This window comes from Lepidochelys olivacea, assembly GCF_965140295.1.
Source record: "Lepidochelys olivacea isolate rLepOli2 genome assembly, chromosome: 10".
In the NCBI taxonomy this organism is placed as follows: Eukaryota; Metazoa; Chordata; order Testudines; family Cheloniidae; genus Lepidochelys; species Lepidochelys olivacea.
In genome coordinates this window covers 331238-344993 of record NC_140420.1, presented here as the reverse complement: position 1 = coordinate 344993, position 13756 = coordinate 331238, and the positions used below count along the sequence as shown (strand labels likewise).

At 44.4% G+C, this 13756-nt stretch overlaps 1 protein-coding gene across 1 annotated transcript in view; it reads left to right on the top strand.

Moving 5' to 3' along the window:
- The window catches only part of PDPK1 (3-phosphoinositide dependent protein kinase 1), a 161741-nt gene that overhangs the window by 133378 nt on the left and 14607 nt on the right, over positions 1 to 13756 (top strand). Inside the window, exon 19 of the mRNA XM_084642354.1 lies at positions 11597 to 11722. Within this exon, the coding sequence (XP_084498480.1) occupies positions 11597 to 11722 (126 nt within the window). The remainder of the gene's footprint in view (positions 1 to 11596; positions 11723 to 13756) is intronic.

Below are 13756 nucleotides of genomic sequence, written 5' to 3'. Positions count from 1 at the left end.
GTGCTGGCTCTATCTTAATTGCTTCTCCATTCAAAAGCTAACTGTCCCTACATGTGCTCCATCAGATACTTTGTAACATGTTTTGGCATGCCCTCTCATATACAATGTATCCAGCATGTCCCCTTATACAACGCTATACTTATACAATGTTATACTTACACAGTAGCTTTTCCAGAGCGTAGACAATGGTGTAACATTCCTTTTCACTGATTGACCAGTGGCTTTCCCTCTCAGATAGCTTCTTGCTGAGAAACACAACAGGATGGAACTCTTGATCCGGTCCTTCCTGCATTAAAACTGCTCCCACACCACGCTCAGACGCATCTGTGGTTACTAGGAACGGTTTGTCAAAGTCTGGGGCACTTAGCACAGGGTCAGACATGAGTATCGCTTCTGACACTCTTCGGTCCACTGAACGCCATTTGGCTGTTTCTTTTTGGTTAGATCTGTCAGTGGGGCGGCGATTTGGCTGTATTGCGGTACAAATTGCCTGTAATAACCGGCCAAGCCTAAGAAGGATTGAACCTGTTTCTTTGACTTTGGGACAGGCCACTTTTGGATAGCATCCACTTTGGCCTATAGGGGGTTGCTGGTTTCTTGACCACCTGGTGTCCAAGGTAAGTCACTCTGTTTAGGCCTATTTGACACTTCTTAGCCTTAATAGTTAGTCCTGCGTCCCTTATGTGCTCAAAGACTTTTTGTAGATGTTCCAGGTGTTCTGCCCAGGAATCCGAAAATATGGCCACATCATCAAGGTAGGCGACTGCATATTCTCCTAATCCCGCTAGGAGACCACCTACAAGTTTTTGGAAGGTGGCGGGTGCATTCCACAGCCCAAAATGGAACACATTAAATTCATACAGCCCGACGAGTGATGAAGGCTGACCTTTCCTTGGCGGATTCATCTAGTGGTACCTGCCAGTACCGCTTGGTTAAGTCCAAGGTAGAGATGAACTCAGCCTGTCCCACTTTCTCCAATAGTTCATCTGTGCGTGGCATTGGATAGTTGTCTGGGCGAGTTACAGCATTTAGTTTACGGTAGTCCATGCAAAAACATAGTTCCCCATCTGGTTTGGGAACTAGAACCACTGGAGATGCCCAGGCACTGCGGGAGGGGCGGATTACACCCATCTGTAGCATATCCTGGATCTCCCGTTCTATAGTCATTTTAGCTTGAGGAGACACCCGGTAAGGTTGGGCTCTAATTGGATGAGCATTACCTGTGTCAATGGAGTGGTATGCCCGTTCAGTCAGTCCTGGGGTGGCTGAGAACATCAGCACATAGCTAGTGCACAGCTCCTGGATCTGCTGTCGCTGCGTACGCCCAAGGGTCATGGAGAGGTTTACCTCTTCCACGCCACCATCACTTTTCCCTTCGTAGTAGACACCTTCAGGCCACTCAGCATCATCTCCTCCCTGGGCTAGAATAAAAGGGCTTTAGAGAATTAATATGGTACACCTTAGGCTTTTGGTTGGAGGTGGGAAATGTTATGAGATAATTAACAGCTCCCAGATGCTCTGAAACCGTGAATGGCCCTTCCCACAACGCTTCCATTTTATGTGCCTGGAGCGCCTTTAAGACCATGACCTGGTCTCCTACTTCGAAGGAACGCTCTCTGGCATGTTTATCATAGCAGGCTTTTTGCTCTTTTTGAGCATCCTTTAGATTTTCTTTAGCAAGGGCTAAAGAGGTTCGGAGGGTGTTTTGTTGGTTGGTTACAAAGTTCAGAATGTTAGTTCCTGGAGAAAGTGTAAACCCCTCCCATTGCTGCTTCACCAGCTGTAATGGCCCCTTAACCTCGTGGCCATATACAAGTTCAAATGGTGAAATTCCTAAACTAGGATGTGGTACAACTCTGTAGGCAAAGAGCAACTGCTGCAACACTAGGTCCCAATCATTGGAGTGCTCATTTATGAATTTATGTATCATGGCCCCCAAAGTTCCATTACATTTCTCCACCAAGCCATTTGTTTGATGATGGTAAGGGGTGGCAACTAAGTGGTTCACCCCATGAGCTTCCCAAAGGCTTTCCATAGTTCCTGCTGGGAAATTAGTTCCTGCATGGTAGTATTTAATTTCATAAAGGGGATCTACACAAAAATGAGGGAGTTAGTTAAACAGAAATTAAAAAGTATAGTGCCAAAAGTGAAATCTCTGCAAGCTGCATGGAAACTTTTTAAAGACACCATAATAGAGGCTCAATTTAAACGTATACCCCAAATTAAAAAACATAGTAAGAGGACCAAAAAAGTGCCACTGTGGCTGAACAGCAAAGTAAGAAGCAGCTAGAGGCAAAAAGGCATCCTTACAAAATGAAAGTTAAATCCTATTGAGGAAAACAGAAGCATAAACTCTGGCAAGTGAAGTATTCCCACAGTATTCTTGTCAGCAAGTTAAGGAAGTATGGGCTGGATGAATGCACTATAAGGTGGGTAGAAAGCTGGCTAGATTGTCGGGCTCAACGGGTAGTGATCAATGGCTCCATGTCTAGTTGGCAGCCGGTGTCAAGTGGAGTGCCCCAGGGGTTGGTCCTGGGGCCGGTTTTGTTCAATATCTTCATAAATGATCTGGAGGATGGTGTGGATTGCACTCTCAGCAAATTTGCGGATGATACTAAACTGGGAGGAGTGGTGGATACGCTGGAGGGGAGGGATAGGATACAGAAGGACCTAGACAAATTGGAGGATTGGGCCAAAAGAAATCTGATGAGGTTCAATAAGGATAAGTGCAGGGTCCTGCACTTAGGACGAAAGAACCCAATGCACAGGTACAGACTAGGGACCGAATGGCTAGGCAGCAGTTCTGCGGAAAAGGACCTAGGGGTGACAGTGGACGAGAAGCTGGATATGAGTCAGCAGTGTGCCCTTGTTGCCAAGAAGGCCAATGGCATTTTGGGATGTATAAGTAGGGGCATAGCGAGCAGATCGAGGGACGTGATCGTTCCCCTCTATTTGACATTGGTGAGGCCTCATCTGGAGTACTGTGTCCAGTTTTGGGCCCCACACTTCAAGAAGGATGTGGATAAATTGGAGAGAGTCCAGCGAAGGGCAACAAAAATGATTAGGGGACTGGAACACATGAGTTATGAGGAGAGGCTGAGGGAGCTGGGATTGTTTAGCCTGCAGAAGAGAAGAATGAGGGGGGATTTGATAGCTGCTTTCAACTACCTGAAAGGGGGTTCCAAAGAGGATGGCTCTAGACTGTTCTCAATGGTAGCAGATGACAGAACGAGGAGTAATGGTCTCAAGTTGCAGTGTGGGAGGTTTCGATTGGATATTAGGAAAAACTTTTTCACTAAGAGGGTGGTGAAACACTGGAATGCGTTACCTAGGGAGGTGGTAGAATCTCCTTCCTTAGAGGTTTTTAAGGTCAGGCTTGACAAAGCCCTGGCTGGGATGATTTAACTGGGAATTGGTCCTGCTTTGAGCAGGGGGTTGGACTAGATGACCTTCTGGGGTCCCTTCCAACCCTGATATTCTATGATTCTATGATTCTAAGTGTAAAAATATAATTAGGAAGGCCAAAAAAGAATTTGAAGAACAGTTAGCCAAAGACTCAAAAAGTAACAGCAAAAAAATTAAGCACATCAGAAGCAGGAAACCTGCTAAGCAACTAGTGGGGCCACTAGACAGTTGAGATGCTGAAGGAGCATTCAAGGATGATAAGGCCATTGTAGAGAAACTAAATTAATTCTTTGCATTGGCCTTCATGGCTAAGGATGTGAAGGAGATTCCCAAACCTAAGCCATTCTTTTTAGGTGACAGATCTGAGGAACTGTCCCAGATTGAGGTGGTGTTAGAGGAGATTTTGGAATAAATTGATAAATTAAATTGTAATAAGTCACCAGGATCGGATGGTATTCACCCAAGAGTTGTGAAGGAACTCATGTGAAATTACAGAACTACCAACTGTGGTATGTAAGCTATCATTTAAATCAGCTTCTGTACCCGATGACTGGAGGATAGCTAATGTGACACCAATTTTTAAAAAAGACTCTAGAGGCGATCCCGGCAATTACAGGCCATTAAGCCTACTTCAGTACCAGGCAAATTGGTTGAAACTACAGTAAAGAACAGAATTGTCAGACACACAGATGAACGTGTTTTGTTGTGGAAGTGTCAACATGGTTTTTGTAAAGGGAAATCATGCCTCACCAATCTACTAGAATTCTTTGATGGGGTCAGCCAGCATGTGGACAAGGGGGAGCCAGTGGATATAGTGTACTTAGATTTTCAGAAAGCCTTTGACAAGGTCCCTTACCAAAAGCTCTTAAGCAAAGTAATCTGTCATGGGATAAGAGGGAAGGTCCACTCATGGATCAGTAGCTGGTTAAAAGATAGGAAACAAAAGGTAGGAATAAATGGTCAGTTTTCAGAATGGAGAGAAGTAAATAGTGGTCTTTCCCAGGGGTCTGTACTGGGACCAGTGCTGTTCAACATATTCATAAATTATCTGGAAAAAGGCGTAAACAGTGAGGAGGCAAAATTTGAAGTCATTATGGATAGTTCTCTGAAAACGTCCACTCAGTGTGCAATGGCAGTCAAAAAAGCTAACTGAATGTTGGGACTCATTAGGAAAGGGATAGATAATAAGACAGAAAATATCATATTGCCTCTGTATAAATCCATGGTACGTCCACATCTTGAATACTGTGTGTGGATCTGGTTGCCCCATCTCAAAAAAGATATATTGGAATTGGAAAAGGTTCAGAAAAGGGCAACAAAAATTATAAGGGGTATGGAATGGCTTCCATATGAGGAGAGATTAATAAGACTTGGACTTTTCATCTTAGAAAAGAGATAATGAAGGGGTGATATGATAGAGGTCTATGAAATCATGACTGGTGTGGAGAAAGTAAAGAAGTGTTATTTACTCCTTCTCGTAACACAAGAATGAAATTAATAGTCAGCAGGTTTAAAACAAATAAAAGGAAGTATTTCTTCACACAAACACAGTCAACCTGTGGAATTCTTTTCCAGAGGAGGTTGTGAAGGCCAAGACCATGACAGGGTTCAAAAAGGAACTAGATAAATTCACTGAGGATAGGTCCATCAGTGGCTATTAGCCAGGATGGGCAGGGACGCAAAACCATGCTCTGAATTGTCCCTAGTCTCTGTTTGACAGAAGGTGGGAATGGGCAACAGGGGATGGATCACTTGGTGATTCCCTGTTCTGTTCATTCCCTCTAAAGCACCTGGCAATGGCCATTGTCAGAAGATAGGATACTGGGCTAGATGGACCATTGCTCTGACCCAGTATAGCCATTCTTATGTTCTTTTTTTAAATAGTCCTAATACAAACACTTGTGAGATAGCAACAGCTATGAATTTTCAGTTTTTATGCTTCTTTCCATAGAAGATTTTAGTGTCATAGTCTTGTCTTAGAATCATAGAATATCAGAGTTGGAAGGGACCCTAGGAGGTCATCTAGTCCAACCCCCTGCTCAAAGCAGGACCGATCCGCAACTAAATCTTGCACTGCCAGAAATCCATTTTATTTTAATCCCAAATGTTGTCATTTTAACAATTGTCATTGAACAACTTGCTATGGGATGCTGGGGATTCTCCATCACTTGAAATCTTTAAATCCAGATTGGATGTCTTTCTAAAGTATATGCTGTAGCTCAGACAAAAAGTTATGGGCTTAATGCAGGAACCAATTGGTAAATAGTCCATGTCCTGTGTAATGCAGGGTGTCAGACTAGATGATCATTTTAGTCTTTTCTGCCCTTAAAATCCATTAATCAGCTCTCCCCTTAACTGATTTCCCAGAATCACAATTGTGCCACAGTGCATGGGCATATTGAATCTACCCTAATGTCTACAGTTTAAATGTTGATAGGCAGAACCCTGGGGAGCTTTCTCCTATAAATTAATCTTGGTGTATACAACAATTCATGAGCTACCCTGATAGTTTGGGGAGCAACCTATGCAATGCAACTTTCTAGGGCCACTGTAGATCAATCTGACTGAAAAGAGTTGGTTAAAACATGGGTGGGCAAACTACAGGCCGCATGTGGCCCATCAGATGTTTTAATCCGGCCCTCGAGCTCCCGCTGAGGAGTAGAGTCTGGGGCTTGCTCTGCTCTGGCTCTCCAGCCATGGAGCGGGGTCAGGGGCTTGCCCCAACCGCTCCCGGAAGCAGTGGCATGTCCCCCTTCTGCCTCCTACGCGTAGGGACAGCCAGGGGGCTGTGCACGCTGCCCCGGCCCCAAGTGCTGCCCCAGCAGCTCCCATGGCTGGGAACCATGGCCAGTGGGAGCTGCAGACAGGGCAGCATGCAGAGCCACCTGGCTGTGCCTCCACATAGGAGCCGAAGCCGGGACATACCTCTGCTTCTGGGAGCTGCTTGAGGTAAACGCCGCCCGGAGGTGGCACCCCCGACCACCTCCCATGCCCTGATTCCCCTCCCACCCTCCGAACCCCTTGGTCCAAGCCCAGAGCCCCCTTCTGCACCCCCAGCTGGAGCCTGGCTCAACTCCCTGGCCCAGCGCAGAGCCCCCTCCTGCACCTTGAGCTCCTCATTTCTGGACCCACCCTGGAGCCCGCACCCCAACCCAAATTTCGTGAGCATTCATGGCCCGCCATACAATTTCCATACACAGATGTGGCCCTCGGGCCAAAAAGTTTGCCCACCCCTGGGTTAACGGTTGTATATATGGGCAGTGAATGCAGCTATTCAATGCAATAAAAGAGTATGACTTTAAAACGGTAAGTACTGACAGAGATTAAAGGATTGGTGGGGGGAAGCATCTTTCCCTACTGCATGTGTGCACATGTACTGTCTGAGCCCTGCTTTGAAACTATAAATAGGAGTCAGAGGTTCTTGCTCTCAGTTGAGGATGTTTGTGTACCTACCTAGTATCTAATCAGAAGGTCTCTTGTGATGGCAGTGGTTTGGGATTGAGCTATTATAACAATGGATGGAAACCTCTCATTAATACAAGTTCATGTCCATAAGCAGCACAGTGCATAAGTCTACACCAGAAAAGGCACAAGCAGAAGGAAAATTCCTTTTGAGAAGGATAGGGCTTTGAAATCAGTGAGTTCCCAAGACCAGACAACTCCTTGTGGAGTTAAGTTTTTAGCACACTCTTGGTGCTATACAAACAACACATTCTCAGCAGCAGACATATGCACAGGTTTTCTTGTATAAGCACTTTACAAGGATTTAACACAGGCCAGCTTCAAAGAATCCATGTTTAATAAACATTACAAACAGCATGTATCTTGAAGCTCTAGAAATATACAAACTAATCAGTAATATGATGATTCCCATCCAGACTTACCACAACCAACAAAATAAAAACTACTGTCCTGCTGGTTAATACCCCCCTGACCAACCATCAGCCTACCTTCTCACTAAAAGCAGCATGCCCAGAAGGTCAGCAAATTTAGGCTGTTTCAAAGCATGAGGGGAAGCAAAACTGACTTAAAAGCCCTCCTAGAGAACTCACTGTCACCATTCCATATTAAACCAGGGGCCTGGTGGTTGAGGCACCTCTGATAATTGGCACATCTATTTTCAGAGAGTACCTTTATTTTTGCTGACCCTCAGTGAGCAATGAGGTATTTCTCCCTTTACTGGCAGAATAATTGCTGCAGTTGTAAACCTAGTTGATCTGACAGCTGGCCCTTCTTATTCTGGGGATTGTGAAGTCTTTTTGCAAAAAAACAATTGGCTGGCTATAGGACTAAATAGAATACTTGGATTTTATTTTTTAAATCCTTTGGGAAGTTGGGATATCTCTAATCTTCTTTTAATGTGCAGCAAGCCACTTAATGCTTTTGTGCTTTCAAAGTAAAGTTGTTTAAGTTAATTTAAAATAAAGGGTTTTTTAAATATTCTTTCAGGTTTGAGAAAGTGGTTACTCTGTGTGTGTTATACGGTATTCATTTTGCATCAGTTTACCTGTTCTTATTGCTCAGTTTTGAGGTTTGGGCCAAAAACTCTTTACAATTCAAAGACTCGTGCACAGTGCCTTCTTTTGACTGGAAACAGAGTTAACTGGTCACTAATGTATATGGAATTCTTTCCTCTCCTTAATGCTCAATTGTCTTGCGAGTGGACTATAATTTCATCTCTTAATCTTGGCAGCCTCTTTCCAAGGCAAGGTAGGGCAGACTTTTTTAGTTCATTCTATATGGCTGAAAAATCAAAGTGCCTTATGTTTTACTATGTGATTCCCTGTCAGTCACTTAAACATTCTTGATATAAGTAGCAGAGTATTCATTGGGGAAAGCTGGCGTGCCTGGACATGTGGAGATAAATTAACACTGTTAAATGTTCCAGGAATGTGTTTAAATTACTTGTTTTCTGTAACTTCATTAGAAATGTTTTGGTGGAAAAGGTAACACCGTATTTTTAGCAGGTTTAATTTTATTCATGCTCTGGTCAACTGGATATTCTCTGACTATATATGCATAGTTGAGATGTATGAAGGCACCAGGAGTGTGTGGTGGCGGGGTGGTTACTGACAAGCACTCCTGGCAAGTGACAGTTATAAAAGGGTTAATTTTGGGGCAGTGGTGAATCCATATCTGATAACTTTGCTGTTTAAATGTAGTTGACCTTTTGCAAACAGTGTCCCAGGTAAAAGATTTTGCAAGCCCTGGTTATGTTTGTCTGTCTAGGTACCTACACAGCCCTTTTACCATAGTATCATAGCTCATGGATATTTCAGTTCTGCCACTCCACATGGGTACAAGGAAGCTTTGTTTTTTAGCATTAATACTGTGTTGGGGCTGCTTTCAGCTCAGTTATATCCTTCTCCTACCTGTACGGGTAAACAGCCTAATTCCTGATGCCCTGACCATGTTCTAGCCCAAAATTCCATTGTTACGTATCTCCAACTGGGTGCAGGAGCATCCATCAGGTCCTTTAATATCTCTGTGGCTCCCCTGAGCTAATGGAAATAAACTGTTTGGTTTTAACCCAATAGTTTTTTGGCTGTTTCAAATGATGTTACTCTGAACAGCAAGGAATCTGAACCTTTGCTCCTGGTCATATACCAGGAGCACTTTAATAATTAAATGGAAATTGATCAATGGTACCTTATAGCTAAACTACTAGCATATTGGGATTGAAAATAGGGATATTGCAAACTGGGGACAGGGCTGTTAGTACATGTCTGTGGCAGTTTGGCTGATGAATTTGGTGAAATGTATGACTGCACAGGGTGGATATAGAGCAGGGGTGAGCAAACTACAGCCCGGGGGCTGTTGTCGGTAGCTACTGGTGTGGTGCTCTGCTCTTGTTCGATGCTGATAACAGTCGGTTGTGTGCGTGTTCCCTCTGTGTGCTGCACCAGCGCTGCGCAGATAGCTGACTCAGCAGACCCCAAGAGAACCCCCAAAGACCACAGACTCTAGTAAGGTACGAAGGCACCCGGCCAGCTTTATTGTCAAACGAAGCACAGTAATGGTTTCCTATAGACTCTACAGGACATACTACGAAAATGTGCCCCCTGGCAATGGACACAGCTCAGTCAGTGGCGGGACACTCCACTGCCCCTTAGGCTGGACAAAGATATGTGCTCCGGGACCTGTTTTTATACAGTTGCAAGACAGATTACTCATCACCACTGACGTATTGAGGTACAGCCCCTTGACTCATTAGGGTGTTGTCTCCCCCTTTGATCATGTTGGTTCAAACAAACAGATCTGTCCATCATGTTGTCCTTTTGACCCTGTCTTTGGGATGCACCTGGCTGTTCTTTATTTCTGTGAAGTGTCCTCATATCGGGATGTCCAGGTGCCATCTTGGCACACATTCCTCATATTACTACTTATATCATTAGCACGTGCTTTCCAGGGGCCCTTTTCTTGCCAAGTTCTGCAATTAGGGCCTGCCTCTGGCTCACAGACTTAGCAATGCCTGGAAGTACTTTGGTTCAGGCTTTAGGCCTCAGACCAGGCCTCTGATACAAAGGTTTATGTTTCAGGGCCTCTTACTACAGGGACCACATCCGGTCCTTCAGATGTTTTAATCCAGCCCTCAAGCTCCCGGTAGGGAGCAGGGCCTGGGTTTTGCCCCACTCTGGTGCTACAGCTGGGGAGCAGGGTCAGGGGTTTGCCCCATTCTGCGCGTGCTGTGGCTCCACACGGCTCCCGGAAGCAGCAGCATGTCCCCCCTCTGGCTCCTACGCATAGGGGCAGCCAGGGGGCTCCGCACGCAGCACCCACAGCTCCCATTGGCTGGGACCTGCAGCCAATGGGAGCTGCAGGGGCAGCACCTGTGGATGGGGCAGTGCGCAGAGCCTCCTGGCCTTACCTCCGGTAAGGAGCCAGAGGGGGGGACATGCCACTGCTTCCAGGAGCTGCTTGAGGTGAGCACTGCCTAGAGCCTGTCCCTCTGACCCCCTCCCCTGCCCCAGCCTTGATCCCCCTCCCGCCCTCCAAACCCCTCGGTCCCAGCCTGGAGCACCCTCCTGCACTCCCAATCCCCAGCCCCACCCCAGAGCCCACATGCCCAGCCAGAGCCTGCACCCCAGCCCAGAGTTCCCTCCCACACCCTGAACTCCTCATTTCTGGCCCCACCCCAGAGCCCACACTTCCAGTCGGAGCCCTCACCCCCTCCCACACCCCAACCCCCAATTTCATGAGCATTCATGGCCTGCCATACAATTTCCCTACCCATATGTGGCCCTCGTGCCAAAAAGTTTGCCCACCCCTAATATAGAGGGTCTGTGCACCAGACAGCTTTGCTCGTCTTATTTTTGTCAGCAGTAGCTGCATAACAGTACCACACATGTCATTTTATCTGTAATTTAGAAATGTATTTTACAAAAAAAAATACCTGGATCTGATTTCATTCAACAGCTGGTTAAGGCTTGTTGAGTAAATCCTTTTACCTTAGGTAGTTCCACAGCGCAGAAGAAAATGTCACCAGCAGAGCAGACTGCACTTTGAGATAAATTGTCCTCATTCAGTTTTAAGGCTTCTAGCAGTTTGTAAATAAGCAACATTTCATTTCAAGCATATAACTTTTACTTGTAATGCTACCTTAACCAACTTCCCTGTAACAATACATATGAATTTGGAAAGTTGGTCCTTGAGTCCCACCATACTGTTTGTCTTGTTTTTTCAGTCAAATGCTAACTTTTGCCTCCTGCTCTAAATATCTTTGTAAATTCCAAATAGAAACATAGGGTCATTCTGAGAGTAAAATAGCAGGTGTCTCTTCAGGGCAGAGTGTTCTCTGCATGCGTTCCTTGCTTGTCTAAATCCCACCCACACTATCACGCCACATGCAGATCTTTTTTAAATAACTTTTGGAGGAAAGGGGGTAGTGTTCAGGTGTCTGAGATGCAGTGGGAACAGGTGGCTTCTCCCCACTGACTGCCTCTGTAGGATTTTGCCTTAGCACTCAGGGTGCTATTGGCAATGCTACCCTTACACTAGTAGACTCATAGACTTTTAAATGGAACAGCTGCATTAACCCTGACATCAGAAGTTGGCATCTATTTGCATTAAAGTGGGAGCTCATGCTCAAAATACAGCCAACGCCTTAAGGAGTGTTAAAGCCAAAGTTGCGGAAAAATTATACCAATTGTTTTGTGCGGAAATACCGCTAAGCCTTTCTCTCCTCTTTCAGTTGGTCAGTATTGGTTCTTCCTATAACTATGGAAATGAAGATCAGGCTGAATTTCTGTGTGTTGTCTCGAAGGAGCTACATAATACCCCCTACGGCACAACCAGCGAGCCCAGTGAAAAAGCAAAGGTAAGATGCTGGGCATGGGAGGGAGGAAATGAAAGATGTTAGTCAAAGCAATTAGACTTGGATATTATTCAAAAGAAGGTTGAGCATAGCGTGTAATCTGCTTGCCATCTCTCCTCAAGGTCGGTAATGGTTCCCTTTTCGTTGTGCATGAGAAAATAAACTGTACCAGTTAAAGTAACTCTAATTGTCAGTATGACTCTCACACATTACAAAACAAGAACTTTAAATGTGCTACTTAGTATTCTCCGTGTCTTCCATACTGTTATCTGACTTCTTAGTGAGTGCTTCCTTTTGAGAATATGCATATTTGGGTTATCAGACAGTAGATAGACTTCGATTCTGCCACCAGTGTAGATGATGGATGTTTTCCGTGCTTATCTGAGTCAGGATACAGAATTCTCAACAGCCAGGAATGTGAATGATATATTCTGTCTGAAAAGTATTGTCATATGCAATAAGCTATAAAAGTCTTCCCATTAGATTAAGTCCCTTACTTACAATGTATTGTGCAAGCTCGCAGCTTTCAGGGTTCCTTGTAATTCTCGCTCTTCTGCATGACCTAATTGACAGAGACGTTATAGGCATGAGATCTTGCTTGTGTGATCTGTTGACTTTCAGGGATAATAGTTAGGGAAGACAGTGTGTGACATGACTGAATCATAGTTGGCCCTGACCAAATGGAAAATGAATTGCACTGTTCCTCCACTCAGCGTGCACTGTACATTTTACACTATGGTTGGTGAAATGGAAACACTAATAATTGGTTAGTAGTAAAACTAGTCATCTTTATACAGAAAAGTTTACCACTCATTTATCATTTTTATTGGTTTAAATTGAAAACAACCAAAGTAAAACTTAGCACAGCTTTTCAAGAGTCAGCTTTAAAAAATAAACACTGAAAAAAGCCCCCTAAGACCTATCTGGAACTTCCAATGTCAATTGTATCCTGCTCACGTTGTTTACAGTAAACTACTGTCTGCAGCTGGTTACTACTGCTTTTCATGCTGTCCACAACTCATTTCTTGGTTGGGCACAGCAGCAGTTTGGAAAGCAGCATTTTTGTGTATGGATACCCACAGTAGGTACGTAAGGTACAAGTAATCAGACTTATTTCATAAAGCTTTAGAGTATTTTAAAACTTTTTTTGTTTCATCGCTAGTGAAATGGCTAATTTCTGCTGAAATGTATTTTATCGCAATTCAGAGAAACATATTTTAAACCCTATAAGAAGTTAATGCAGCCAAAAATAAAAAGTGAACATGTAAAACTATAAAATCCTACATATGGATCACTGTTCCTGAACGCATGTGTAAGCCCACTGCCCTCCCCTCTTCAAAACTCACTTTTGCCATGCTGCCTGAAAGAAATGGAAAAGCTGATAAGTTATATGTCGGTGTGGTATTTAAGCAATAAGTGTGTGTGTATTTTAATTGCATCCTTATCCCTCATTGTTCATCATTTGCTTGTTGTCTTAGTTTGTAAGCTCCTCAGGGCTGGGATATGTGCACCACCAAGATAAAAATAATAAAGCAAAAACTGGAATTACTGACCATAATGCATATCTTTACAAGGGACTTCAGTGACCCTTCTGCAATAACATGCTTCAGAAGGGCCCAGAGTTTGACTGGATACTAGGCTAATAGAAAATGTGTAGAATACCAAACCAAACAGTGTGGGCGTCTAAAGAGGAGGGACTAGTCCAGAACAAGTACAGTGCAACTCTTGGTTATTCAGACATTTGAGAGATGCCAGCATTTATACTCTCTCCAGTGAAATTCACAGGCTTGGTAGAGGGACTCTGAAGAACGCTGCTGTGTCTCAAATGCTCACCCAGAGTCTTGATGCACAGAAGGGAGTTGTGTACTAGAAAGAATGAGCCCAGTGGGAAGTAGCATGAGATTAGAACAGTAAGAGTTAGTTAAAAACCAAGAACAAGTATAGTCCTGTTGCGTGGCTGAAAATGCACAGTTGGAAGCTCTCTCTGATGCCAAGTAAAGTCATTTTGAAAGGAAAGTGAGTGAAAGAATCCCCAGA